At 44.8% G+C, this 27667-nt stretch overlaps 2 protein-coding genes across 2 annotated transcripts in view; one reads left to right on the plus strand and one right to left on the minus strand.

Annotated features, from left to right (window-relative positions):
* The first annotated feature begins 5109 nt into the window (after nucleotides 1–5109).
* HMGCS2 (3-hydroxy-3-methylglutaryl-CoA synthase 2) lies at nucleotides 5110–23482 on the plus strand. Its single transcript, XM_046022778.1, has 10 exons — nucleotides 5110–5269; nucleotides 9218–9672; nucleotides 13057–13182; nucleotides 13750–13914; nucleotides 15258–15423; nucleotides 17243–17413; nucleotides 18377–18483; nucleotides 19092–19217; nucleotides 21036–21147; nucleotides 23172–23482. Exons 1-9 carry the CDS (start codon nucleotides 5166–5168, stop codon nucleotides 21140–21142), a joined length of 1527 nt encoding a protein of 508 aa, XP_045878734.1. The 5' UTR covers nucleotides 5110–5165; the 3' UTR covers nucleotides 21143–21147; nucleotides 23172–23482.
* Nucleotides 23483–26956: 3474 nt separating this feature from the next.
* PHGDH (phosphoglycerate dehydrogenase) overlaps nucleotides 26957–27667 on the minus strand; it is a 31957-nt gene continuing 31246 nt past the window's right edge. Inside the window, exon 12 of the mRNA XM_046017900.1 lies at nucleotides 26957–27261. Coding sequence (XP_045873856.1) covers nucleotides 27107–27261 — 155 coding nt within the window. The 3' untranslated portion in view covers nucleotides 26957–27106. The remainder of the gene's footprint in view (nucleotides 27262–27667) is intronic.

Here is a 27667-nt window from a genome sequence, read left to right on the forward strand (position 1 = left end):
CCCCATGACCCAATCAACTTTGTAGAACTGTTGTGAGTACAGATTGCATGGGAAAGCACTTCAAAACAGATAAAGGACCAGGTATGTTTGTATTGTATTACTGTTACTAAGAAATAAACATGGTTAATTTCCCAAAACATAAAGACATTTCTCTAGCCCTGGGCTGTCCATAGAAATAATTTGCCTAAAATCCTGAAAGCATCCTTCCTTTAGGTTGAGATATAAAGTGCAAATCTCCACTTCAATTTATCAGTCACTGGAACCTAGGGTAAATGCATTTTCCACACATTTGTTGAGAATCATGAGTTTCTAAGGTAGACAAGAGATGATATGGCTAGAAGGGTAAATTTACCTGGGAACATTATTTATAATTTGCTCTCCTAAACCAGCACTCTTGGTAGAATTACGTAAAAAGCAAACTTTGTTTTTGTAAGACTTTCCCCTGGATATCTAAACTTTTTTTTAATCTATGATAATCAATTTCTCTGATTCTTAAAGCTCACCTAGCTCATGACACTCATTTTTAATTAATCAACACTCAGCTGAAACGCTGCAGCCCAGGAGCTGAAAATCTCAAAACAAAAATATAAGTGTCTTTTTCATTTAGGAAGTACCAGAATGGGACACTTCATTTAAGTACTCGAGAGGTAACTTCTTTAAATAAAACAGCCAGATTTTTTCATCTATTTCCTTCAAAACTTGGGGCAACTAATAGAAAAAGCCAGTTACTTAATTGTGCTTAAGTACAATTACTTGATTAAGTCCACTAAATTCCCTTCACAGTGGAAAGCTATAACCTGGTGGTGTTTTGTTCTCTTGTCCTCCAATTTATACTTTACATAATTGTATTTCCAGTACTTCCTGGACTTACAAGTTTCCCTTATTCCAAAGGAACAACTTAATATTAGTTTGAACCACACAAAAGTACTTTTTCAGGTCAAAACTGGTTTGAAGACTGGCTCAGATTATGTGTAGATCCGGATAGCCTAGTTCAAAGCCCATTTCAGCCACTTCTTAGGTCTAAAATCACAGGTGGTTATATATTTCTTCTAGATCTCGGTTTGCTTATCTGTATAATGGGTGCTGTAATATTATTAGTCTCAGTTGTGAAGATTAAATGAAATAGTGCATGAAAGTACTTAGCACAGTACCTGACACATGGCAATTTTTAAAAAATTAATTAATTAATTAATTATAAACATATAATATATTATTAGCCCCAGGGGTACAGGTCTGTGAATCTCCAGGTTTACACACTTCACAGCACTCACCATAGCACATACCCTCTCCAGTGTCCATAACCCCACTCATGGCAATTTCTTAGTACATGCTGACTTCAACAACAGAAAGGAGTAAGTTTGATCTTTCCACTTGTATTCCCAGTGCTTAGCACAGTGCCTGTGCTAAGCTAAACAAATGAAGTTTATACTAGATTGGCTGGTTTTGGTCTTCCATGTTATCAGAATGGCTTATTATGTGTCCATAATCCTGTGTGAATATTTGCATATTGGTCTCTGAGCCTAGTGTTCCTATTAGTTCCAACTATTTTCTCAGTGAAATGAGGTGTGTACAGGAACCATCTGGAGCACTCCAACATTCAGAGGAAAAGCAGCAGGGAGGAGTGGTAGGTGGTATGGAGAAAAACATGGGAATGTCAGGTCCTATAAGGCAAATGAATAGGGTATTTCAGGAAAGAAGGAGTGAGAAGCCTTGCCATACACTCCTGAGAGGTCTAGTAAGCTGAAAGTTTAGGACCAACCATTGGATTTGGCGATGACAAGGTCATTAATGACATTGACAAAAGGAACTTCAATGGGATGCCTAAATGGATTGATTAAAGATAGAATAAGACACTCCCATCACCACCACCTCCAGGGTAAAGGCACACTTGGGGACTCTGTACTCCAGGGCTGTTTACTTTAAGGCTGCTGTCTCCAAGCCAATGTGGACACAAGGCTGGGGCCCATGCACTCATTCCTATCTCTCTCTCAAGGCTCAGGGCAAAGGCATGGAGCTAGTAGGCAGCCCACTAACCATGCGCATGCTGGACACTGCCTCAGGGCTCCCAGCCCAGGGCCTCCACCCCTACCTGTCCAGGTTCGAGGACCATGGGCAGTAGTGGACAGAGCTGAGGAAAAACTACTCCAACTTGGGTGGTCACTGCCCAAGTCTCAGGGCACCAGGCCCAATGAAGGCAGGCATCTACAAGCTGTCCTTTGACACCAAGGGCTACTGGAAGAAGAGGGGTTAGGAGAGCTTCCATTCATATGTGGAAGTCACTTTCAGAATCATCAATGAGACCCATAGTTTCCATGTGCCCCTGCTGCTGGGCCTGTGATCCTATAACACACACTGAGGGAGCTAGTAGCTGAGCGATTGTCTCTGGTCAATTGCTAGTCATATAAGCATCAATCCCATCCCCAAGACTCACTGAGGCACTCCTACAGAGAGCACCAGGTCACACACCCCATGGGAGGTTCTGGTCCCCCAATTTCCAGTAGCACCTGAGTCTCAGGCATCGGTCAAGTTGGTCCTAGCAAAAAGAAGAAGGGGAAAAAAAGAATGAGGGGTAAGGATGTAAAACATTGAAAACAGACAATATTTTTAATGACTTTTGCTATAGTATAGAGAATAGATTTGGTGGTTCACTCAGTAAGACATTTAGGATCAAAAAGAGTTTTTAAAAATGGGATTATATACTTATAAGAACAACCTAGTAAAAAGGGAAATTGATCAGCAGGAAGCGAGGGGATAATTGCAGGACCACAGTCCTCATGTAGACCAGAGGTGATACAATCAGTGCACAGGTAGTAACCTTGGCCTTAAACCTAACAAGGACTGTCCCTCTAGATAAGAAGTGGAAAGGCAGAGTGTGGGGTATAAAGGCAGGCACTTTCCTGAATTTGCTAAAGAATGACAGGTAATTCTCTTCTGATTATTTCTGTATTCTTAGTAAACAGTAGTCAACAGTAGTCAAAGTAAGCCGCTAAGAATGAGCAATTATGAGAAGAGAAAATATGATTGGCTCTGTTGGGACTGAAAGAGCCAGTGGACTAGGAAAATGTAGTAGGATTGTCAGGCTATGCTGGGAGTACATTTGGAATGTGCGGTAATAAATTGAAAGCTAACAAGTCAGTACAGTACTATGTTTTTCTTCAGCCATGCTTAGCTGTTCAGATATAGGCACAGAGTAGACCAAGAGTGGCTTTCACCAAAGTCAATAGCTTGCTTGGCCAGTCTGACAGAGAGAGTACATGGCAAGGTGTGTGTAAGAGACTCTTTATGATGATGCACTATGGGTAATCTGAGCTGCATAAAGAGAGAAAAGAGGTCATTTAGAGGTATGATAAATGGCAAAAAAGTAAGGAGCCAATGATGGTCCCAGTGGGAGAAAAAGCTGGGATTCTTTTAAGTGAGTAGGAAAGATAGAGGTTATTAGAAATTTAACTGTACGAAATTAAAATTTAGAAGGTGGTATAGACACTGTACTGATAAGGTCAAGAGTATGGGTTTAGAGTGGGAGGCTAAAGTCATGTGGAGGACAAGATCATGGAAGTGGGAACTTAAGTGAAAGGCTAGAGTAGATGAATTATCTGTATGGAGATTAACATCTTCACGAATGTTGAGAGAATTGATGTGGAGAGGAAGGCAGTGATTCATGTGCTGCAGTCCTCATGAACAAGGGGAGTAGAGCAAGACTGTCAGTTGACCTCAAGAATGAAGGGCATTGGGTGGCTCAGAGTAATGGCAAGGGCTTGAAGAGAGATGGGCTTTTGAGAGAAGGAAGAGGAAAAATTCTCTAGCAGTATCAATGTGCCTTATACTGAGTTCTTATGTTTTATCTTATGTCTTATGTCCAGGGGATAGATTTTGTGGGGCAGGAAAAGAGCCCAACCATGATTTGAAAGCTGTAGGTTGAGACAGAGAAAGAAACAAATGTCATTTTCAGAAAAGGAATTGGAAATAAAGAATTTAAAATTGATGACAGAGCTTTGCAAAAGTTGGTAGAGCATGGGTGGCAGAGAGAGCTGGGAGATTGGGTTAGAGCAGTAATGCACCAAGGTGTATGGAGACAAGAACCTAAACACATTGGAAGACCCAGGAGACTTGGACTTCTGGGGGAACCTAGAAGGTCTCTCTATTCAGGAAAATGAAGTCACCTCTGATTCCCCTAAAGCAAGAACCACTCTGGTTCTTCTCCATGTCTTCCAAAGAGTCACATTAGACAGGGAGTTTCACTGAGTGAACCAATGAGTAAGTACATGGCCCTCATAAAAGACAGAGGAAGACTAGTACTGTGAGAGAGGGGTGAAGGGAGCAATTCACTAGCAGGTCAGATGGCAGGAAACTTTTCACAAAGAAGTAGAAGAGCAGAGTGGAAAGACCAGAATCTGGAGGAGTCAAAAGACAGTCCCTTAGGTCTTTGGAAAAGTCATGTTGTCTGACTACATATCACTGGCCTCATCTGTAAAGTGGACCTTTCCTCCTCAGGAGAGCCCTGGTTACCCCTTTGCAACTCCTGTACAGCTCACTAGGAGGTTGTGTACAGCTACATGTGTAAGAGTGGCAATAAAGAGAGGAGAGGTACAGTGTGCACCACATCCCTCTACCCGCGTGCCTTTGCCTGTGTGTCAGTATCTACTCCTAACTACATAAAAGACTGCTATTAAAAGAGTCATCCTTTCAGTTTTGAAAGATGTTCCATATTATGCATAATGTGTTAAAATAATAACAACAGGCAACCCCACAGAGAGCATTCTGGAACACCAAGCAAGAGTAACCCCGATGAGGAGCTAGGGTCCAAGACAGGCCAAATGGGGTTACCCCAGGATGTGTGACAAGGAACATCATAGTCGTCCGAGCTAGTTGGCCATAGGAAAAGTTACCACAAGAGCCTGAGAAAGGAGGAATCAGAGCCATCCATTCCCTCACGTGCCCAGGATCAGGGCAGCTGTGTACAAGTTGGAGGAATGATGTTTTCCTTCCACTTGCCCATGTTCTGAGTGAGAACTTTGGCCCAGTTTTAGAACTCATCTGAGCCTCGATAAGCAGGGGCGGGGCTTTCAGAGGCAGGAGTCTCAGAGCTCTATAAAGCCCAATGGGGCCCAGCTGGGCGACTCTCCCAAGGACTGTGAACTGTTGGCTTTGTGCTCGTTCCTTTGGAAATGCAACGGCTGTTGACTTCAGTGAAGCGGGTCTTGCAAGTGAAGACAGCAATGCAGGAAGCCTTCGTCTCACCTGCTAGCCATCTTCCCACAGCCCACCAAAGGTGAGTCATGTTCGCAGGGACTGTGCAGGCCACGCTTTGAGAAGTGTCATAGAACCAGTAAAAGACAGGTAGATAGAAATCCTGTCATAAGGAAAAGCTCACTAGAATCCCAGTGAAAAGTTGGCGAGGCTTGTGCATAGCCTTAGATGAGCAAGTTAACTTGTTAGGGTCTCAGTTACCTCCTCTCTAAACCGACAGTCCCTCTCAGCTAGAATTCCAGATCCCAAATCTCTGATACCTGCTGTTCATAGACAGTGACTTCTTTCACTGTCCCAGCAGCATGAAACAGTGGAAATATCGGTTCCAGGGCCCCCGGCATTCTTCTTTCCACCACCCTTCCACCCTTTACCTCCAGCTCCTGCCAAGAGCCATAGCACTCTGTGCCAATGCAGTGTTAGTCAAACAAGCTGCTTCAAATCATTGCAGCAAGATTCCAAATGGACTGGGACTCAGAAGCCTGTTTCTCTGCCCTCTGATTTTGTGAAAGGGGGGAATGGGATGTTAATATAAGAGTGTACGTCTGTGTGCGATGTGTTGTGCACAGAAGCACACAGGCATGCCTTGTCTTTGTAAGCACTCCCCAGCTTGGCCCATGTGCTTGGATCCTCCCAACACCGATGGTAATAGCTATAGCTAGGGCCTTCAGTCTCCGAACCATGTGCTGTACCCTGAGATTAGCCATTTCTCCCACTGCCACACTGCACTCTATGACGACTTAGAAAAATGACTTTGACTCACTGTCTTCCCTTCCTGGGATCCGGACCTGGCTGCATGAATGTGTAGAGTAGGGGATGATGCTCCTTAGCCTTCTTGTTTTCTTCCTCTCTCTCTGCCATTGTTCATACCCTCCTTCACCCTCTTTAGACAGGCCAAATGTCCCAGCTCAGCATTTGACCTGTTCTTGCATCTGAGAGGAAGGGACTGACATGGGTTTGCCCAGCAAGAGAAAAACCTCAGAACTCATCCAACCTGCCCCTCCTTCAGGCATCTTTGGTTCGCACATTTCCCTTTTCCAGTGTACCCACAGCTCATCCTGTTTTCTGTGGTCTGAAAGAGTATTAAGGATCTTTCCTATGACTCTCTCTTTCTCTGTATGTCTGTCTCCTCTTCTGCAACCTGCCTCGGCTCTCAATCCAACCTAAGAACTGCTCCCGTCGCAGCTTATGCTTCCCTGCAGGTTAACGAAGAGAGGTGCCCTCTGCTTGGCGGTCCCCACCTGCTTTTCTCATGCGCTGTGTCCCTAATCACCTTCATTCTCCACTCTTCCAGGTGCCCTTACTTGCTCAGTCATCTCCTACTGTGACCACCTCCTCCTCCACGCCCCTCTCCAGTTCTTTATCAGCAGAAGTTCTGCTCATCCATCAAAGTCATTCTCAAATGTAGCCTTTTCCATGAAGATTTTTCTGAGCCTACCAACCACAGGAAATCTCTGCTTCCTCCAAACTCTGGTGTGATTTTGCTTATATCCCTCTTGAGGTCCTTATCACATTCTGACTTCCAGCTAGGGTATGCATGTATGTGCCCGTTTACTACTCCCACTGGTCAAAGAAATCCTCAGAACTTTGACCTCCTCTTTTCTTTGCCAACTCTCTCCACCTCGGCAGCCTCTCACTAGCATGGTGCCTGGCATGTAATGGTTAATTTTTTTTTTGTAATGGTTAATTTTGAAACAGAAGGAGAATTGGAATAAAGAAAGAAAATCTTAATGCATATTCTTAAACCAAGCAACCCCAGAACAAAACCAATTTTAGATTAAATAAAGTTTCCTAGAGAAAATATACAGATAAGAAGAGCACTCTTAACTCCAGTGGTCTGATCATTCTGGAAGCCTCTACATGCTAACTCTTCTTCAAGGCTCTGGAATCCTTTTCCAGAAATAGCCCCCTATTAAGACAGTTTCAAAAGTTAACATGTGGCTGATTCTTGGAACCTCTTCTTGAAAGCTTAGAATTCTAACTGGAAAGAGAGGAAGGGAGAGAGAATGAGAATGCAGAATGAGAATGAGAAGACAGAATGAAAATGAGGCTGAGGGGAAAGCCAGCCAAGTGCAGGACCTCTGCTAGCTAACCATTAGCTCCAACATACTGGGTAAGATTCTCCACAAATATTTGAGAGTGCAAATTCCAATTATTTGAGGAACACCAAATAAATAGGGCAGATAACTGAATTCCAAACCTCTCTTATCAGATATAGGTGAACATTTATACTTTGCCTCACTGTCTTATGATCGTGTGATACACTTTGCCTCACAGTACTTTAAAGTGACCTTTCCGATGGGAGAACTGGGATTTACCAGAAGTCCAGAATCCTCAGGGTGATTGACAGACACACTCAATCTGAGCTACAGTTCCTGTGGCATAGCGCTAAATGCGTAAGCCTGTGGAGCCATCCTGTCACTCACAATGGTCAGGAATTCTATAGCTAGGTATGAGTCAAAGGACTCTGGTGGCATTCCCAAGTGCTTTGGTGGCACCCAAGGTGGTGAAAGAACAGGATATTTCTAACACATGAGTAACCATGAAGGTACTCTGAGCACAACACTTCACCAACGCTTGCCTTGATTTTTTTCACCATCTGCAAAATGAAGAGTATCAGTAAAGTAACCAGATTTCAGGTATTTTCACGTGGGAACAGTTGGAGGTGGATCTGGTGATTTCTGTACTTATAGCTAGAAGGCGAAACTCCAGAATTTCACCAGGGGTATTAGGAGTCAGGTATTAGAAGAGAGGTGGGTAGGTCCAGGAAAGAAACGGATTATCTTTTCCCTCTTCCACTGACCCCTTCCCCATTTTCTCTCTGCTCCCATGTAGAATTGTTCTCTCTGTCCTCTGTATTCTCACAGCCTTTGCTTGTTATACTATGTATTTAGCTGTTGAATATCTGCCTGTTCCATTAGACTATGCTCTCTTGGTGGCCACAAAGGATGCCTTCTTCTCTACTGTGCATCTGGAGCCCAGCACTGTGTTGGATGTGCTCCGTAAATATTTGGAGGCCCAATCAGAAAAGGCAGAGAGGATGGAATCAAGCAGGAAGCTTCCTTAAAAAGTAGAAAAACAATAGGTGTGTTCTTGTGTAGTAAGAAGAAACAAGGAGAAAAAGGGTGATGAGAGGGGCACTTTATTTTCTTTTTTTTGAAAGGAGCACTTTAAAACTGAATGAGATTTTTCAAGTTATGTCCTATGACATTTATAACATGTGTAGAAGTAAACCACATAACAATAATAGCTCAAAGGGATGGAAAGGATAAAGGGAGTTAAAGTATGGTTTTTCACTGTTCAGAAAACAGTAGAAGTATTAATGTAAGTTAGATTACAATAAACCAAGCATGCATATTGTAATCTCCAAGATCATTACTAAAAGAAAAAGAGGAGATTAAAATGGAATAATAAATACTTGTTTAATCCAAAAGAATGCAGGAAAGAAGAAATAAATAAAGGACATGTGAGACAAATGGAAATAAAGAGTGAGACAGTAGATTTAGTCCCATCTATATTAGTCATTACAATAAATATAATTGGACTAGTTACTCCAATTAAAGCACCAATACTGTAAGACTTGTTAAAAAACAAACAAAAAAGACTCACCTATGTGCTGTTTAGAAGAGGTGTGTGTTAAATATAAAGACCCTGAGAGATTAGAAGTATAAAAGGACAACAAAAGATACACCATGCAAACAGTAATAATGATAATAATAAAAACTAAAGCAACTTTCTTAATATCAGGAAAAGTAGGTTTTGTGACAGGAATATCACAAAGATGAATTAAAGAGGGACATTTAATAAGGTTAAAAGTGCTAATTCAACAGAAAGGTAACCACTTCGCATTTGCATTTATCTGAAAATATAGCTTCAAAATATATGAAAAATTAATGAGATGATTGCTGTATTGTATTTTGAGGAGACTGGCTGGAGACCATTAATAGGATTTTGATTGTTATCTCCATTACAGGTTTTCAACAATCCCTGCTGTCCCCTTGGCCAAAACAGATACTTGGCCAAAGGATGTGGGCATCCTTGCCCTGGAGGTCTATTTCCCAGCCCAGTATGTGGACCAAAAAGACTTGGAGAAGTTTAACAATGTGGAAGCAGGGAGGTACACGGTGGGCTTGGGCCAAACCCATATGGGCTTCTGCTCAGTCCAGGAGGACATCAACTCCCTGTGCCTGACGGTGGTGCAGCGGCTGATGGAGCACACACAGCTCCCATGGGACTCTGTGGGACGGCTGGAAGTGGGCACTGAGACCATCATTGACAAGTCCAAGGCTGTCAAAACAGTGCTCATGGAGCTCTTCCAGGACTCCGGGAACACTGACATTGAGGGCATAGATACCACCAATGCCTGCTACGGTGGCACTGCCTCCCTCTTCAATGCTGCCAACTGGATAGAGTCCAGCTCCTGGGATGGTATGTGCTTCCCGAGACCTTATGTAAGAAAGGAACTGGGTTAGAGGCTGAATCCTGAGTTTTGTTTCTCCCTTTCCCCAGTGGTTTCATCACGGAGGGATGAACAACTTACTCACACAGCTGTTCTTATCATCAACAACCACAATGATGATTACCGCTTAGACTTGTCTAACTGTATACTATTAACTAGGTAGCATGGGCACATAGTTCATTTAGTCCTTCCAACAGCCTAGGAAGTGTTATGCCTGATTTACACGTGAGAAAATGGGGGATCTGATATCTTACACAGTGTTTGGCAGGGGTGAGACGCCAAACCAAATCCAATATATTCCTATTTCTCATAAGGTTCTCTTAAGCCTCTGAGAGAGAGTTAAACAAGTTTAGGTATTAAGGGGAAAACATGCCGGTAGGAGGAGACCCAAAGAATCACAGGATAAAAAAATAAAACAAAACAAAAAAGAATCACAGGATAGACTATTACACAGAGTATTTATTCTCTTACTCCCTCACCTACTTGCTAGGGAATTGCTTTTTACTTAACATATTTATAAAAAGATTTTATTTATTTATTTATTTATTTTAAGGGCAGAGGAGTAGAGGGCAAGGGATAAGCAGACTCTGTGCCTAGCGTGCAGCCTGATGCTGGGCTTGATCCCACAATTCTGAGATCATGACATGAGCTGAAATCAAGAGTCAGACACTTAACCCATTGAGTCACCTGGGCACCCCATGTTTTTTGCTTAATATATTAACATTATCTTGTTTCTTACTTACATCTTCTCTGGATGTTATACTGGAGGAAGAACCCACTGTTGTGATGGCAAGAAAAGATCCAAGGGAAACAGTATAAGTTGAGAATTGAAAATCTAGCTCTGTTGATAACTGCTGACAAGTCCCTTAACCACTTCAAGCCTCATAGTTTTTAGGCAACCTCCCTTGCAGGACTGGTAAAAGGACTGTACAAGAGATCCACAGAGATTATCTGGGCAGTCAAGGCACTTAGTATGCTAAGTGGAAACTGGAATTTAAAACTGTAGAAGCCATAATTAACATTAATTATAAAATCTTAATGTTGGCAGAAACCTTGGAGATTATCTAATTCAATATTCTTTATTTCAAAGAGAAGCCAAGAAAAGTTGGACGGTTCGCTGTGCAGTGCAATTCCACACACCTGTTCAGTATTTTTTTTTTAAAGGAGGCTCCACACACAGCGTGGGGCCCAACGAGGGGCCAGAATTCAGGAGCCTGAGACAGAGACCTGAGCTGAGATCAGGAGTCAGATGCTCAACCAACTGAGCCACCTACATGCTCCAATTCATTCAGTATTGTTTTGGAATGCCTTGAATAGCCTCACCATCAACAGTTTCATTGATTTGAGATGTTCTAGTCTCTACATTATCAAATCTGTTCTTAGAGCATTTTTCCTATTTGGTAACACCTACTACCATGACCACCAATATTTCCAACCACACAATTAGTTGGGAAGTAGAAATGATGGGCAAGAGATAGTCACCAGCCTTTGATCAAAAATCAGAACCTTGTTTGGGAACATCATCAGCTTTAATTATGTCATTTCTAATGAGTAGATTCTGCTGAGTGGCAGGGTATTCCTTCTTTAACAGGATGTCTTGGTCAGAGGGAGAAAAAAATAAACTATTGAGATGTGAATCATTAGTCTGTACCAAAACAAAAAACATATTTAATCTTGAACCTAATGACAACCACCAAGACCAAGCAAAGCCAGTGTAGATGGGATGTCTGCTTTGATCTGACCAATCATCAAGCTGGGGTTTCTCGGATGAGAAAAGGTGGTTTTGGGACTCACCAGGAAGTTCCAAATCACCCCATAGACACAATAGGTTTTGAGGAAAGGAAAAAGTGGCACAGCCTCAGATTGTCCAGAAGACTTCACTTTTCTTGCCTTTTTTTTTTTTTAGTGAAAGTAACTGAAATGTATTGTTGAAATAAATACATATACACAAATGAGTGTAAAGCAAAGAAAAATTTCTCTTTTGACACCCCATTACCACTTTCCAGAATTCCACACTAATGGTTTCTATGTATTCTTCCAGAATTTTTCTTTGTTCTTGCAAGTATACACATATATAGCTATTCGGTTTTGGTTTTTAGCATTGTACATATTTTTCCTCACCTCCATGATGTCTTAGAGGTCATCCCATACCAATACATATAAAGTCTATTTCATCGTTAAAAACCTTACGATATTTTTTTGATGAATACGCCAAACTTTATTTAATTAGTTCCATGTTGATGGATATTTAGGTTTTGTATATTTTTTGCAATTATAAAAAATGTTTTAATGAACATTGCATAATAGCTTTACATGCTTTTGATAATGTGTTGTAAGAATAGATTCCTAGAAAAGGAATCGCCAGATATGTTGATATAAAAGTTTGATAGAATGTGCCAAATTGGGGCATCTGCATGGCTCAGTTGGTTGTGTCTGCCTTTGGCTCAGGTCGTGATCCCAGCGTCCTGGGATGGAGCCCCACTTTGGGAACCCCTGCTCAGCAGGGAGTTTACTTCTCCCTCTGTTCCTCCCCGATTGCTCATGCTTGAGCTCTCTCTCTTTCTCAAATAAATAAATAAAAATCTTTTAAAAAAAGAATATGCCACATTGTTCCTCAAGATGTTGTACTAAACTATATCCCTACAATAAGTATTGTTAAGCTTTCTAATCTTTGTCAATTTAATATGGAAAAACAAGGATTTTCCCTTTTTTCATTATAAAAAAGCTTCAGTATTTTTTAGGATGTTCATTGACCATTTTCCCATTACATACTTTGGGGGCTTTTTTATGAGACTTTTATAAATGAAGGAAAATAGCTTTTTGTTGGTTGTAAGTATTGTAAATATTTCCCCAGTTTGTCTGAGTTTGTTTCTGTAAAAAGTTTAAATTTTTAGATAGTCGAATTTACTAATTTTTCTTTAACAGCTTCTAAATGCTTTTCTATAGTTTCCAAACTCTCTCTCTCTCTCTCTCTCTCTCTATATATATATATATATATATATACAACAATATTTTTTGTCAGAGTTGGAGTTGCTACAATACTTAAAAGAAGGTTCTTGGGTTTCAGTGAATTTGTATTGGAATCCTGACTCTGAATTCTTATTATACCATCTATTAGCTGGGTGGGTTGGGCCAAGTGACTTAAGATCTTTGGGCCTCCATTTTTTTGTTGATAAAGAGAGAATAACTGTGCCTGATATATAGGCTGATCATGAGGGAAAGGATTTTTTTTTTGTTCACTGGTCTATCTTCAGTACCTAAACTTGTGCCTGGCTCAGAGGAAGCACTCCATCTCCTCGAGATTTCGGCTGTGATCTCAAGTAGAGATAATTACTTCTTGTCTCTCATTACAGGTCGCTATGCAATGGTGGTCTGCGGAGACATCGCTGTCTATCCCAGTGGTAATGCTCGCCCCACAGGTGGGGCTGGAGCAGTGGCCATGCTGGTTGGGCCCAAGGCCCCTCTGGCTCTTGAGAGAGGTCTGTGGTAAACTGTGGAAATGTGGTACCAAGAGACTGTGCACAGCTAATGCATAGCTCCCAATCCCAAGTTGGCATACCCCCTACATAGGGCTGAAGTGTGGATTTGAGGATGACATCACATGCCTTCAGAAGGCTGGACTGGGGAACAAAGGGCAGGGAGGAAGGGAACAGAGGGATCATTGAGGTTTCTTCTTCTGCACCATCACATATTGGGATCATGATGCATAGGATGAGTAACATTGTTGCTGCTGACCAGGACCTTTAAGGTGCTAGACTGGCAATTGAAGATGAAAGAAGATAACTGGGTATAAGGAGAAAGGTTTTCCTTTGAGACTTTTGGCATCTATTCCAGATTTTGTTAAAGCCATAAAGTTTTGGAAAGGGAAATAATAGATCTCATTTATATAAGAGCAACCATCTATTAGAGTCCCTTTGAACATGGGAGGGATGTTGAGTGGGCTCAGGCAAAGAAAAACCAGGAAATGTTAGTAGATGTCTCCCTATCTTCTCTTTTCCATGGGGGCTGCATCATACAGTCCTGAATCCCCCTGTGTGCCTTGCCAGGGCTTAGAGGAACCCACATGGAGAACGTTTACGACTTCTACAAACCAGATGCGTCTACAGAGTACCCAATAGTAGATGGGAAGCTCTCCATCCAGTGCTACCTACGGGCCTTGGACAGATGTTACACGTTATACCGTCAAAAAATCCAGAACCAGTGGAAACAAGGTATGGGGTTCAGAGGGCAGAAAGTGGGGACTCTATTACTAGAGGACAAAGAGTTGGCCCTAAAAGCTTAAGACAAAGTTTCTTTTCTCCTTCAAAAATGACCTCAAGAGCATGGCTTCATGTCCCCTTCCTCTTACACCCTTTCATGGGTCTATGCTAAAAAAGTCCATCTAGAAGCTTCCAATTCAAGTATGAAGCTGCCTCTTACTTGAGCTGAATGCAAGAGATTAAACAATCTAGGACCAAAGCCACCAGTAGAAAACCAGTGACTGTCAGCCACCTGGGGAGGTACTGTGGTGAGTCAGTGTAACCACAACCTTCTGGGGCTAAGATTTGTTTCTGTTGAAGTCAGGAGTAATTTAACTCACCATTTGTAGTTTGCTGCCTTTTAAAGCCTGCCCAATGTTGAGAAATCTTATCTCTATTTTCAGTATAGTAAAATGTTCCTGATTTTTCTTTGGATGATAATGTTACAAGTTAATTTTATTTTCACCTTTAGTTTCTGAGTTCTCCCTCTAAGAAAATATGTGCTGCTTTCATAATCAGAAAGGAAATAAACTTTATTTTAAAAAGTTCAGAGCACTCTAAAAAAAATCAAAAGGTTCTTATTATGGCCAGAAGGGCATCTGTGACAGGCAGTTTTCAGTGTGGAAAAAGGCACGTGTGGAAGTGTCAGAGCATGCATGCTTTAGGGAGTGGCCTGAGGAACCACTTCTTGACCCTTTCCACTGCTCTGAGAGGGTTGTCAGCCACCACGGCTGGCCCCTACAGGTAGGCAGTGGACTTGGACTTCCCTACCTTCCATCCACTGTAAACTTGCTCTTGGCTAACTGCTCTCACCAACTCTGTATTCTTTCAGCATTCTCATTTTGCTCCCTAACATTATGTGGAATTTGATTGATGCTGCTTTGGCCCTCAGCTCTAAGAGACAATATGGGGTTTCTATAGCATCAGAAACATCAGAACCTAAATCCAAAGCCAGCCATTTTCAAGCTGAGTAAACGTGGACACATGACCTAGCTTCATATTTTAGAGACTCTGTTTCCTCCTCTGAAAAACAGAGAAAGTAACACAACACTAGTTTGATTTGGAGGAATTATCTGTCATAAAGGTTGGCAATAGTAGACAGGAAGAAAATGCTTGTTTGTTTCTGATCTTTCTTCATAAGTAGAGTGCTTAGTGAAATGCTTGTAAAGTGAATGAACAACTTACATGTGTTTGCTGAAGGTAGAAACTGGTTCCCTGGGACACCTCAAGTCCCTCGGAACACTTTGGTCTTGGAGTGTAGGTCTAAGTGGCTCATTGGCCATGGCACATCCTCGTTTTCACACTTCCTCTTCCAGCTGGCATCAATCGGCCTTTCACTCTTGATGACTTACAGTTCATGATCTTTCACACGCCCTTCTGCAAGATGGTCCAGAAATCCCTGGCTCGCCTGATGTTCAATGACTTCTTGTCAGCCAGCAGCGACACACAGACCAGCCTCTATAAGGGGCTTGAGACCTTCAGGTGGGTCCTCTTCGGGCAACCCTGGAGGTTCTTGAGGGTGAGGAAGGAGGAGGTTTCCTCACTCCTTGAGCCTGTACCACCAGCCAACCATGGGGGTGAGAAAAGGACAATCTTTCAACACAATAGAAAGGACACCAAGTTCATACCTGACTTATTGGGTTGTGGTCTACATGGGGTCCCCCTATCTTTTATCTCAGGGAACACGGGGAGTTTGCCAGCACCTCTAGATCAAGTGGCTGGCTATCAGAAGCTTCAGAGAATAAGAAAAAGGGGAAAGGGAGTGTGGCTAAAACATTCAGTCAGCAAACATTTTATGAGCATCAACTATATGTCAGGCTTCATACTCAACTCTAGGGACACCAAAATAAATATGACTCTATGATCTTCCAGTGTGTTTAGACAGAAACACCTAGAAGTAAATAATAGCAGTACAGGATGGCAACTTGGGAGCATCAAGTCTCATTCTCACTTGCCGTTGTTGAATTAATGTCTTGTCTGTTGCCTTAATTTCCCCCATCTATGAAACAGGGATAGTCCAGCTCCCCCCTCCTTAGAAGAATACTGTTTATTGAGGAATTACTCCAAGACATTTAGAATAGAAGAATCTTCAATACACAGTTCCCAATGGGAAGAAAATATTCCCTTTTGGTATGGTAGCTGTTTAGTTCAAGTTTTGGAGTATTCTACCAACATCTGCCCCCATTACTAATTACTACTAACCCTGCCACTACCTAAAACATCAAAGTGAGCACAAACGCTATTACGAGACCGGCCCCCTGAAAGAAAATTCTAATATATGCCAAAGATAATAGCTTAACATCTTGAACACATGGAAGTCTCATCAATAACAGACACTCTAATAGGAAAAAGAGCTAAAGATATGCTCCAGAAATTTCCTCAAAGAAGAAAGGCACATTATCCCATTTGCAAATGTGATTGCCCATTAGTAAAAAAAATTTAAAGAAACTATCATTTTTCTTACATAGCCTTTTAATTTTTTTAAGATTTTTTATTTATTTATTTGACAGGCAGAGATCACAAGTAGGCAGAGAGACAGGCAGAGAGAGGAAGGGAAGCAGGCTCCCAGCTGAGCAGAGAGCCCGGTGTGGGGCTCAAGCAGGCTCCCTGGTGTGGGGCTCAATCCCAGGACCCTGGGATCATGACCTGAGCCAAAGGCAGAGGCTTTAACCCACTGAGCCACCCAGGTGCCCTTACATAGCCTTTTTAAAGATTTGAATACTCAGAATTAAGGAAAATGGACAACAGTGGATGTGTGAATTGACACAAGGGCTTTGGGAAGAAGTAGGAAAACACAAAGCAAAGGCCTTAAAGAAGTGCACACTTTTTGGTTCAGCAACTCCATGTGTAAGAGGGAAGAGGCAGAGTTTTAACTGGTGAGGACAGGATGGGGAGATTGGTTCAAGTAGGGCACATCATATCATGACCCATTCTGCAGCCTTTAAAAATATTGCTAGAGAAGTTGATTTAATGTCATAAAGAAAATTAGTTAGGGAAGCATGTTGAATGGAATATATAGCATGATTTTATTTTCTAGTTAACCTCTGAGGGCAGGGATAGATTCCACAAGAGCAACTGACATAAGGGCTCTCTCTGAATGGTACTACTATTAGTGACATTGGTTTTTTGTTTTGTTTTGTTTTTTGTGCTGGTCTGTATTTCCAAATATTCTGTAAAAAGCAAACAAACATTAAAAAAAATGTGCCTAGAAGTCTCTCCAGAAGCTTTTACTTTTCCCCCTTGCTGCCTCTCTCTCGTTCTGTGGTTTCTCACCTGGCTGGTGCCTCTGCTTGCCTCCCAGGGGGCTAGCGCTGGAAGAAACTTACACCAACAAGGACATGGATAAGGCACTTCAAAAGGCCTCCCTGGACATGTTCAACAAGAAGACCAAGGCCTCCCTTTACCTCTCCACTCACAATGGGAATACATACACCTCATCCCTGTATGGGTGTCTGGCCTCTCTTCTGTCTCAGTGAGTAATACCCCCCACCCCATGGTCAAGGTCAGAGGGCTCAACCAAATTTGGTTCCTCTTCTGGTTCAGAAATTCTTAAGGAAGGAAAGATAATGAAAGAAACTTCTTTCAAAGGGACATGTGTAGGCAGCTCTACAATCAGGATTAAGTAATGGTCTCCAAAGTGATGATGTATGATGTCAAGGAATGTGTAAGGTGTGCTTGGATGCAGCAAGCGTGTAACAGAACTTCGATGCATAGTTTTATCTCATCCATTTGAAATCTCTGGCCTTAGTAAAGCACAGTGGTTAAGAGAGTCTAGCTTTAGAAACCACAGCTGGGGTTTCAATACCACTTACTAGCTTTGATCTTGGAAAAACGCTTCATCTCTATGTGCTTTACTTTCCCCAACTATAAAACATATGCACTAACAATACGTCCCTCCTAGCATTTTGATGAGCGCTCAGTGGGTAAAGGAATTAAAACACTAGAACTCAGCAAGTGCTCGGATACTGGTTGTTATTTCTATTGATACTCTATTTTCTGGGGTTTATAGGAAATACTTGTACTATAGTACCTGCACATAACATAGGAGATAGATATATATGAACTCAATCAAACGATTACTGATGAGGATACAACTGCTGAAACATTACCAGAAAACATGGAAGCCTTGAAGTGGTCTGACCTCCAAACACCAGAGTTCACTGAATTCATCTTGTTCCCATAGGTGACAAGAAGCTCCAAATTCTGTTATGCTCAATGGATCTTCTGCATCTTGGATTTTAGCCACTCTCCTCCTAAGTTTTCTTCTTTCTGGGTCTATCCCCAGGGTCTTCCAAAAGCCCCTCTTTGTGCAGGGTGCCTGGAGCCCATTTCTACTAGCAAGAGGTTGACTTGATTGGGGCGATAGGTTGGTGGCTTATTTGAAGGGCAGAGTAATGCCAACATGCTTCTTGGATTTTGCTTTCTTTCCCTGCAGGTACTCTGCCCAAGACCTGGCTGGCTCTAGGATTGGGGCCTTTTCTTATGGCTCTGGCTTGGCAGCAAGCTTTTTTTCATTTCGAGTGTCCAAGGATGCTTCTCCAGGTGAGTCCTGTCTTTTTTTTAGGCTTTTCTGGTGTGATTCATCTAGTCAAAGAAACCACTCTCTTCCTCCCCACTACTGAGGCTCCCATCTGGGCAGAATTATGTTGTGATTAAGAACAGAGGAACTCCCAGAAGGGATTTAAGCAATGGAGTAAGTTTGTCTCATTTATGGAGTTGAAGCATTTGGCGGGCTACTACTTGGAACTAGATTGAAGAGAAATGAAGGCAGAAGTGGGAAAACAGATTGTTCCAGCAAACAGTTCAGGCAGGAGGTAATTAATGGCTGTTTGGTTGCAATTAGTTCAAGGGAAGTTTATGGATTTGAAATTTTCAGTAAATATATGTTGATTATTTTCTGTGAGATGTAATTGCGGGTGTGCACCTAAACACCCTGTGGGACATTCCTTGACTAAAAGTATGTGTCTGCCAGTAGTTCTCGCTAACATTATGTTTGATGACCTTTATCATTTCTCGACATTCCAAGCCACACACAACACTGTCCTCCAGGGTTGGAGCCCTCACAGAACCTGGCTCTCTGGCCAACTCGTGATTGGCAGCAGTGACGATGACAGTGAAGTAGATACAAAGATTTTGCCTTTGTTTCCCAGGATCCCCCCTGGAGAAGTTGGTGTCTAGTATGTCAGACCTTCCAAAACGCCTCGCCTCCCGGAAGCGTATGTCTCCTCAGGAATTCACAGAAATAATGGACCAAAGAGAACAATTCTACCATAAGGGTAAGAAAAAGGATGAGAAGAGAGGAGATGGAAATTCTAAGATTCCATGCTGGTGGCAGAGAGCCGGGGATTCATCAGAAGTCTGGACTACAGTGGGCCAGGGCGAAGATGTCTATACAATATGATTGGGAGAAAATCTGTTAGGCCCAAAGAGGCAAGAATTGGGTGGGAAAGCAGGAGGCAGAGTGGAGAAGAGGTGGGCAGTAACATGTGGCTTCCCAGTATAGATTGTAGCTAACCACTCAAAACAGGATCCTGGAAAAGGCAGTCCCAAGGACTTCTGGCTGGTGGTCTTTAAAACTGCTCTCTATGCAACCGCTGAAGGAGACCGAACTTCGGAGCTAGATATTCAAATCTAAACCGACCTGTGATCCCCAGTAGCTCTTGGGGAAATCATTGATATTTTCTCAGTTGTCTTATTTCTAAAATCATACCAACTTTGCAAGACTGCCACATAGATTCGATGAGTTAATGTACATAAATAAGTTTTATTATTGACAGATATTACTGTCTCTGCGCACCTGCCCCCCTTTCCCTACTGAACATAAAAACAAAATATTGCCCAATGGGGCACCTGGGTGGCTCAGTCAGTTAAGCATCTGCCTTTGGCTCAGGTCATGATCTCAGAGTCCTGGGATCAAGCCCCACATCACGCTCCCTGCTCAGCGGTGAGCCTACTTCTCCCTCTGCCTCTCCCCTGCTTGTGCTCTCTCTCTCTTGAATAAATAAATAAAATCTTTAAAGGGGGCGCCTGTGGGTTAAAGCCTCTGCTTTCGGCTCAGGTCATGATCTCAGGGTCCTGGGATCGAGCCCTGCATCGGGCTCTCTGCTCAGCGGCGAGCCTGCTTCCTTTCCTCTCTCTCTGCCTGCCTCTCTGCCTACTAGTGATCTCTATCTGATGAATAAATAAAATCTTTATAAAAAAATATTGCCCAGGGATGCCTGGGTGGCTCAGTTGGTTAAGCAGCTGCCTTCGGCTCAGGTCATGATCCTAGCGTCCTGGGATCGAGTCCCATATCGGGCTCCTTGCTCGGCAGGGAGCCTGCTTCTCCCTCTGCCTCAGCCTACCTCTCTGCCTACTTGTGATCTTTCTCTCTCTGTCTATCTCTCTCTGATAAATAAATAAAATCTTTAAAAAAAAATATTGCCCAGAAAAGCAACAAAGGAAAAGGAGACAAAATGAAAGTTATGACTGGAGAGACCAGATGGTGGTTTTAATACCAAAACAAAGCATATTTTCTCAAGCAAGACTTTGGACACGTGGCTTGCAATGGGATCTGAAAGGGAGACAGAATACGTGAAACTGGGAATGTTTCAGAAAACCTAGGCCTAGTAGTCATCCATCTTCTCTGGAACAGGGACATCTTAAGTCAAAGAGGAAAAACAATTAAAGTAAAAATAGGACTTCTGAGATGAACTTTGTTGAACAAAGAACAGAAATATGACAGTGAATCAGAGCCAGAGAACTTAGGGCTAAGAAGGAAGTGTCTATTAGAAGACAGGAAGCTCTGAGGTATACATACCTCAAGGAAGGTATCCCTGGCAAGAGAGCATGGTGAGGATTTCAGGAGAGGAAGGTCACGTTTACTGTAGGAACATGTCATACTCCTACAGTAAAATTTCTCATAACTGAGGCTTATGTACTAGATCCAAGATGACTGCCTCTGGTTCTTGGGCTGGTCCAGGGCTTTGTTGGGGCTGGGACAGGTGGCCAGCCTCGCAGCCAGGAGAGCTTCACGGTGAAGGCATCCCTGGCACTCTTTCCTCTTCCAAGCCTCATGTACCTCTTAGTAAGTATTGCTTCTCCTCATGCCACAGTGAATTTCTCACCACCTGGTGACACGAGCAGTCTTTTCCCCGGCACGTGGTACCTGGAGCGAGTAGATGAGCTGTATCGTCGCAAGTATGCCCGGCGACCAGTCTAAAGGTGGTGAGTGACATTCTGTAGGGTTGGTGATATTAAGTTTGTCCTCTGGGTAACAGATTCAGTTCCAATAGTGTAATCAGGCCAGATAAGGTCTATAGCTTGGAAATGATCGGGGTTGGGGAGTTTGTACCATGAGGACCACCCAGAACCGGTGGGGCTCTTTGCCCTGGAAAGACAAAAGCTAAGGGAGGGGCACGTTTTAAACTCTGGAATGCAGGGAAAAGACAACTTGTTTACCTGACCTGTTCAGGATAGGAAGCTCTCCTAGAAATGTGATAGAAACCAAATTGACATCTGTTAGGTAAACCTACAGAACCCATTCCTCAAAAGGGGTAAGGTAGGAACAAAGATGAGTGACTTCAGAAAACCTTCCTACATACTCACGAAGAAACACAGTGTTGGGGATTCTGTTGGGGCCAGAAGCCTTGGGAGGAGGGAGCCTCACCTGGGTAAAGGCAGTGAGGTTTGGAAAATCAGTGGAGGGGGTATTTGGGGTGGTTTCTTGCAAGAGGACTGCCAGAAGGGGAGATGGAAGACTTGTTGGGATACTTGTTAAAGGAGAATCAAGTATTTAGGAGAATCTTGGGGGCGTCTGGGTGGCTCAGTGGTTTAAGTGTCTGCCGTCAGCTCAGGTCATGATCTTGGAGTCCCGGAATCAAGTCCTGTGTCGGGTTCCTTGCTCGGGCAGGGTGCCTGCTTCTCCTTCTCCCTCAGCCACTCCCTCTGTTTGTGCTCTCTCTCTGTGAAATAAATAAATAAAATCTTTTTTTTAAAAAAGGGCGGGGGGCGCGCCTGGGTGGCTCAGTGGGTTAAGCCGCTGCCTTCGGCTCAGGTCATGGTCTCAGGGTCCTGGGATCGAGCCCCACATCGGGCTCTCTGCTCTGCGGGGAGCCTGCTTCCCCCTCTCTCTCTGCCTGCTGCTCTACTTGTGATCTCTCTGTGTGTGTGTGTGTGTCAAATAAATAAATAAAATATAAAAAAGGGGGGGTAGGGAAAGGGGTTAGAATCATATAGTTCATGGACCCAGACATCTACCGTCAGTTTATCTTCCAAGTTGCTAAAACAAGCAGAATGGAGGTGTGAGAAGCCATTTCTTCAACAACCCGCAAATCTCAACCAATACAGTCCCCAAATACTTCCTTTATATGTGTGTGTGTTTATTGTTTCCCTTCTCTGGTAGGTGAAGGGTAGAAGAAGGTTTGCAGAGGGTGGGATACAGAGCTGGGGAGGAGGAGGAAGTCCATGGGTAAAAGAGATACCCAGACAAAGCAAGAAAACCACGGGGTAGGTGGGATGCCCTTGGTTCGGTGCACGTGGCCTCCTCTAATGTGATGTGAAGTGCTCAGCAGGGTGGACAAGGGGCCTGACCGGCCGGGGCTGCAGATATAGTCAGACTCCAAGCTCAGTATCCAGGGCTACAGACTTGGACACCACCCCTAAGTCATTTGTGTGCCTGCTGACTTGTAATAGGATTCTTAAGGGCAAGTCAGTGGTGAAGAGGGGGAAATTAGGTATGTCAATGGCTAGTTCAGTCATCAGAAGGAGAAAGAGAGAAATTTGGGATTTTCAAGGGCGAGTTTCTAAATCAGGCTCCCTCCCTCTCATGGTCCTCAAGCATCATACCTCTGAGGAGGAAAATTGGGACTCTGGTCCCTGTCTCGTGCTCATGGCTCACACAAGCAAGGACCTCACAACAATGAAATTTTAAGCGAATGAAAGGTTTTCTGTCAGTGTGCCACTCTGTGGAGGTGTCTCTTCACCGTCCAGCCTCTCTTCCATTAGGCAGAATGTGTCACAGGGTCCCTGCCCCTCTCCCTTGGCTGCTGTGGCATTGGACACAGGTGGCTCAGGCGTCTAGGCATGGAGCTGGGCTGGCAGCAGAGCCCCCCCAGACCCTGATGCAGGCAGGAGATCCCTCGGCATAGTCTTACCTCAGACAAGACACAGGGATTGGGAGCAAGGCTGGAGGGATGCCTGGGATGAGGCTCACCCTGAGTGTTCTTCTTTTGTCTCTGTAATTTCTACAGACCGCGGTTCCTGGAAAATCGACAGTAGCAGCGTTTGTGCTCATGGATTCTACTTTTAAAAGCCCACTCTTAGATGGAAATGAATTGGATTGGACACCATAGTCCCCAAAAGCAGCAGCCTTGGGGAGTGAGGGGCCATCCTTAGCGGTCTTTTCTGCCTTTCTCTGGGCTAATGGTGGCACAGGGGTCCTCTGTGGAAGAGGGGATGTGAAGAAAGCCTAGCCCAGAAACCTTGCCCTCTGGAACTGAGGAAAAAATCCAGATAACTTGGCCTGTCATGTTCCCTTGTGGCCATTATTATCATTACTAGATTTCTGTGCTGTTGTATCTTTACTCATTTCTTAAGTTTTTCCATCAGTTTCTAGATGTTGCAGCTGGTACTAAGCCCATACGACACAACACAAAAGTTAAGAGAAGGAGGCAGTCCCTCATTGCACTGCTTGGAAAAACCAGGGCTCAATACAGGTACCAGCTGACATGCCGAGGAGACTGCTGGACCCCCCGGCTCTGAGGGCCCCACTCTCTGTGACCCCCACCTGCCCCCACCACTGAGTGCTCACCTCACACACCCTGTGCCCATCCCATTCCATTCTCCAAGAAGCACAGGAGAACAAATGTGGGGACACACAGCCTCTGCGCCAGCTTCCTTCCCTGATCTAAAGACGCCACCTGTAGACCCGGCCAGAAATGCCCTCAAGGGCGGCTGCAGCTTCTTGCCCAAGCCTTGCCAGTGTTCTCTGGGCAAATACACACCAAGCAGAGGTTAATGTGGCATGTTCTTGACTCCTCCAGCCAAAAAAAATTGCGTTTTGATACCTAGCAGGGAATTCTTCTGCTGGAGATTGATATGTCTCCCTTGGGTTAGGCCACTGCTTTTTCCAGGACCCTCTTATAAAGTAGCAAGGGTCCATGGCAGTGGGAATTGAGCTGGGGAGGAGTCAGGGAGGGGGAGGAAGGATACTAGGTCTTTTAAAAAGCTTCCTCAGCTGCCCCATTTTGTAGAAGAGAAGCTGGCTTCCTTTGGTGGGAAACAGGGCTGGCTAGGAGGGGGGTTGCCAGAGATAAGGGGGTATGGGGCAGAAGGGAACGAGATGCTGGGCCCACTCACTTCACGGCTGGCCCAAGGCTGTTCACATGCCTACACGCACCAAAAATCCAAGATAAACCCCATTTGAGTTCAGAACTCAGGAGGATTTCAGCGGACTTCCCAGCCCTCTCTGCAGGTGCGTGCTGAACTCCTCCTGTTCCACCAACTGCCCCTCTCTGCCAGCCGTAGCTCCTCCCCTGCAAGCTGCCTGGAGGCCCTTAGTCTAGATGGCAGTCCCACAAGACAGCATATGCCTTCCCTAAGATCTCTGGTGTGGCCTCGGAGTCACAGGCAAAAGCCCCTACTCATGATAAAAGTCTCTGGGCCTTGCCGTCTATCCATACGGAGCTCACTGGGGGTTCTTGGTGCTGAAACTGCCTCCATTGGCCTTAGCAACCAGGCCCTTCATGTCACCTGGTGCTTCCACTCAGGAGTCCTTCGGACATGATGTGGGAGTGAGAATAAGACCTGACAAAGAGGATGTCAGGGTGCTGACCAGTTGATCAGATGCTGTCTGTGCCCCAGGCACGCCAGGTGATTATTAGCCCTGGTTCAACTCCAGGAACTCAGGACACCATCGGTCATTGCCTCCACCGCGCAGACCGAGATTCCTGGCCCCCCTTAGGTCCGCTTCTTCACCAGCTTTGGTACTGAGCCCTGGACCTTCCTATGGCAGCTCTGGGAGCACTTCATTGAAATGGATGCCTGCTGGCTGCTGAACAAAGCCCTCCGCTCCATGTAAGGTAACAGAGGAGGGAAGGATTTCCAGTTGCCCTGTCCCATGCTCACCCTCGGGTCTGCTCCTATCATTTGTTTCCTTGTCCAGATAACACTGGCAGGTAAAGACTCTCCCTGCAAGGGCGTCTGGGTGGGTCAGTTGTTAAGCGTCTGCCTTGAGCCAGGTCATGATCTCAGGGTCCTGGGATCAAGCCCCCCATCAGGTTCCCTGCTCAGCGGGGAGTCTGCTTCTCCCTGGGCCCCTCTCCACTCGTGCTCTCTCTCTCTCTCTCTCAAATAAATAGTGTTTTAAAAAAAAAAAATCTCCCTGCAGAGGCAAGAAATCGCCCTGGCTGACTGGGGGCTGGGAAGAGGATGAAGGGATCACCAGCTAAAGGCATTGAGCCGCGAGAGAGAGTGTATCACATGTCCTGTTAAACCGGACGTGAAGAATAGCCAGTCCACCACTTCCGTCACAACTCTGCTTCCTAGCCAAGGTACATGGAATGACATGGCACTCTAAAGTGAGGTATGGCGGCAATGCCACAGACCACAGAGCAACACCAAGGAGACAGCCCCCTCTGTGGGGCGCCAGCTGGATTGTGAGAATCTTGCCCTTTTTGATCAGGGAGTTATGTGGACAGCCACAGGATGGGAGGGATGCAAGGAAACTGTCCCAGGCCTGCCCATGCCACCCACGGCTAGGAGGCTGTTTGGAGATGCTCAAGTAATTTGAGCCCCCAGAACTGGTTCTGACCACCTCTGAGCCCCAACCCAAGTATGGTATCCAGGGAATTTTGGAGAATGAGGCCAAGAGACTGAATATTGAGCTCAAATTTTAACAGAATTTCTAACTCCATCAGTCCGCCTGTTTTTCTAGGATCAGTGGCCTCAAGGGAAGGTCTCTTTAGTGCGAGGGGCTCAATGAGAGTCTGAGGGAGACCTGCTGTCCACCCTCAAAGGGATGAAACATTTTAATCCCTTTGTTGCTGGAGCTCTGAGGCACCCCATCCCTCTTACAGATGAGGAAACAAAGGTTTAGGAGAATTAAATATTCTTTGAAGGCCACCCACCCCTTCCAGGTCTGCTACAGCCAGGCCAGAACACACCCGTTTCTCCAAGGGCACTGCAGACACGGTGCAGCCGCTGATTCCTAGTGGTTCCCGTGGACCTTTTGCTCAATCGCAGCACAAAGAGGCCAAAGTGGTGCGTTTGCACCCACCGTGCCCATCAGCTGCCTTGGTCCAACCTTTTCCATCCAGTGGGGAGCCTCAAAAGCAGATGCCATTCAGCCCAAGGTGGGGATGGATCATCCCCTACTACTGGGGGGGAACCCTTAAAAGCTGACGCCCTTAGGTTCAGAGTGCCATTCTGCCGTGTTTCAGAAAAATCACATTTTTTTAAATGCCAAGTAATATACTGTCCAATCTATACAGCCAGCTTTGTGAAATAGGCAAATATTCCATGCTTCATACCTTAATGCACTCTCTGTCCCTTATGAAACCCCCCCCCCCCAACATCTCAGACACCATCCTCTGCTCATATCACTCCCCTGGACTCAACAGAATTCACACACCCCACCACACCCGGGGCCTCTGCGTGCTGTCCCTCCCAGCGAATGGAAACTTCACTGGGAATGGTCTGGGCTTTAACCCTCCTCTGGGACAAATAACCCAGCCCAGTGTCTGGCATGAAGGGCTGTGCCTCTTTGTTGATGCATTTATTAACGTGCGTGTATACCCCCAGAAGGAAGGGATCCGAAACACCACAGGAATCGGAGATACTGAGTTGTGTCCCCATGACGATGTCTCTGAACAACCTGAGACAGGCAAGAGATCACTCCTCTGAGCACACACCTGGGCGTGCTCTTTGCCCACCCCCATCTCCCTCCACATCCCCAACCCTCCTGCCAGGGAACCTGCTGCAACAACCCACGGCTGCCCTCTGGTGGATCTGCAGGGTAATAACAGAGAGACGCAGGGACATTTGGGGCAGGCTCTTTATTAGGTGGTTATTGCTGCATTATGGAGGTCAGCCAAGGTCTGCAGAGAAAGCAGCTGTCGGCCTCAGGAACGTGGATCTCCTCTGTTGATCACAGTGGGCAGGTTTCTTCAGAAGAGCTCCCCAAAGCTTAGAAGTGGAACTGGAAAGCCTCAGTCACATGCTGCTTCCATGTTTCCAGGCTGGGCAGCAGGGAGGAGATGCCCATGACGTGCCAGGTCTCCCCATCTGACACCACCGAGGTCTGGTAGGACAGCAGCTGCACGCCTGCCTCTGCCAGGAGGCCTGGAAGGAGATAGGAAAACTGCTGGTTGGCACAGGGCACAGGGGAAGGAGAAGCAAGAGGCTGGGAGCGGGGCCAGAAGCCTTGGACCCCTGTGAGCAAAGTTGCAATGAGGGGTGGGGAGTGATGGTCTCAGAATCAGAGAGTGAAGAGATGGAACAAGAGGGCACCTGCCCAGCCTCCTTCACTATTCAGAGACTCTGTAGGAACACCCTGACCATTAGGTCAGCAGGGAAGGACTGATCCAGCCACAAACTGCGTAGAGTTAGCACAATCTCCTGACTCGCCGGTCGTCAGTTTCATCCAGACCAAGAGCAAAGGAGCAAAGCAGGGGAAAGTTCCTCTGGTCAACTGGCAAGGATGGTGAAATTAGGCCTTTTGAGGTCTGTGGACACATTCTTCCACACC

The sequence above is a fragment of the Meles meles genome, chromosome 1 (assembly GCF_922984935.1).
Source record: "Meles meles chromosome 1, mMelMel3.1 paternal haplotype, whole genome shotgun sequence".
NCBI classification, from domain to species: domain Eukaryota; kingdom Metazoa; phylum Chordata; class Mammalia; order Carnivora; family Mustelidae; genus Meles; species Meles meles.

Excerpts from the sequence above, each read along its gene's own strand:
- HMGCS2 (XM_046022778.1), top strand. The coding sequence starts at position 5,166 with ATGCAACGGCTGTTGACTTCAGTGAAGCGGGTCTTGCAAGTGAAGACA. Across the intron at positions 17,414-18,376 it reads CTGGCCTCTCTTCTGTCTCA|GTACTCTGCCCAAGACCTGG; the intron begins GTGAGTAATACC and ends CTTTCCCTGCAG. Across the intron at positions 19,218-21,035 it reads AGAACAATTCTACCATAAGG|TGAATTTCTCACCACCTGGT; the intron begins GTAAGAAAAAGG and ends CTCATGCCACAG.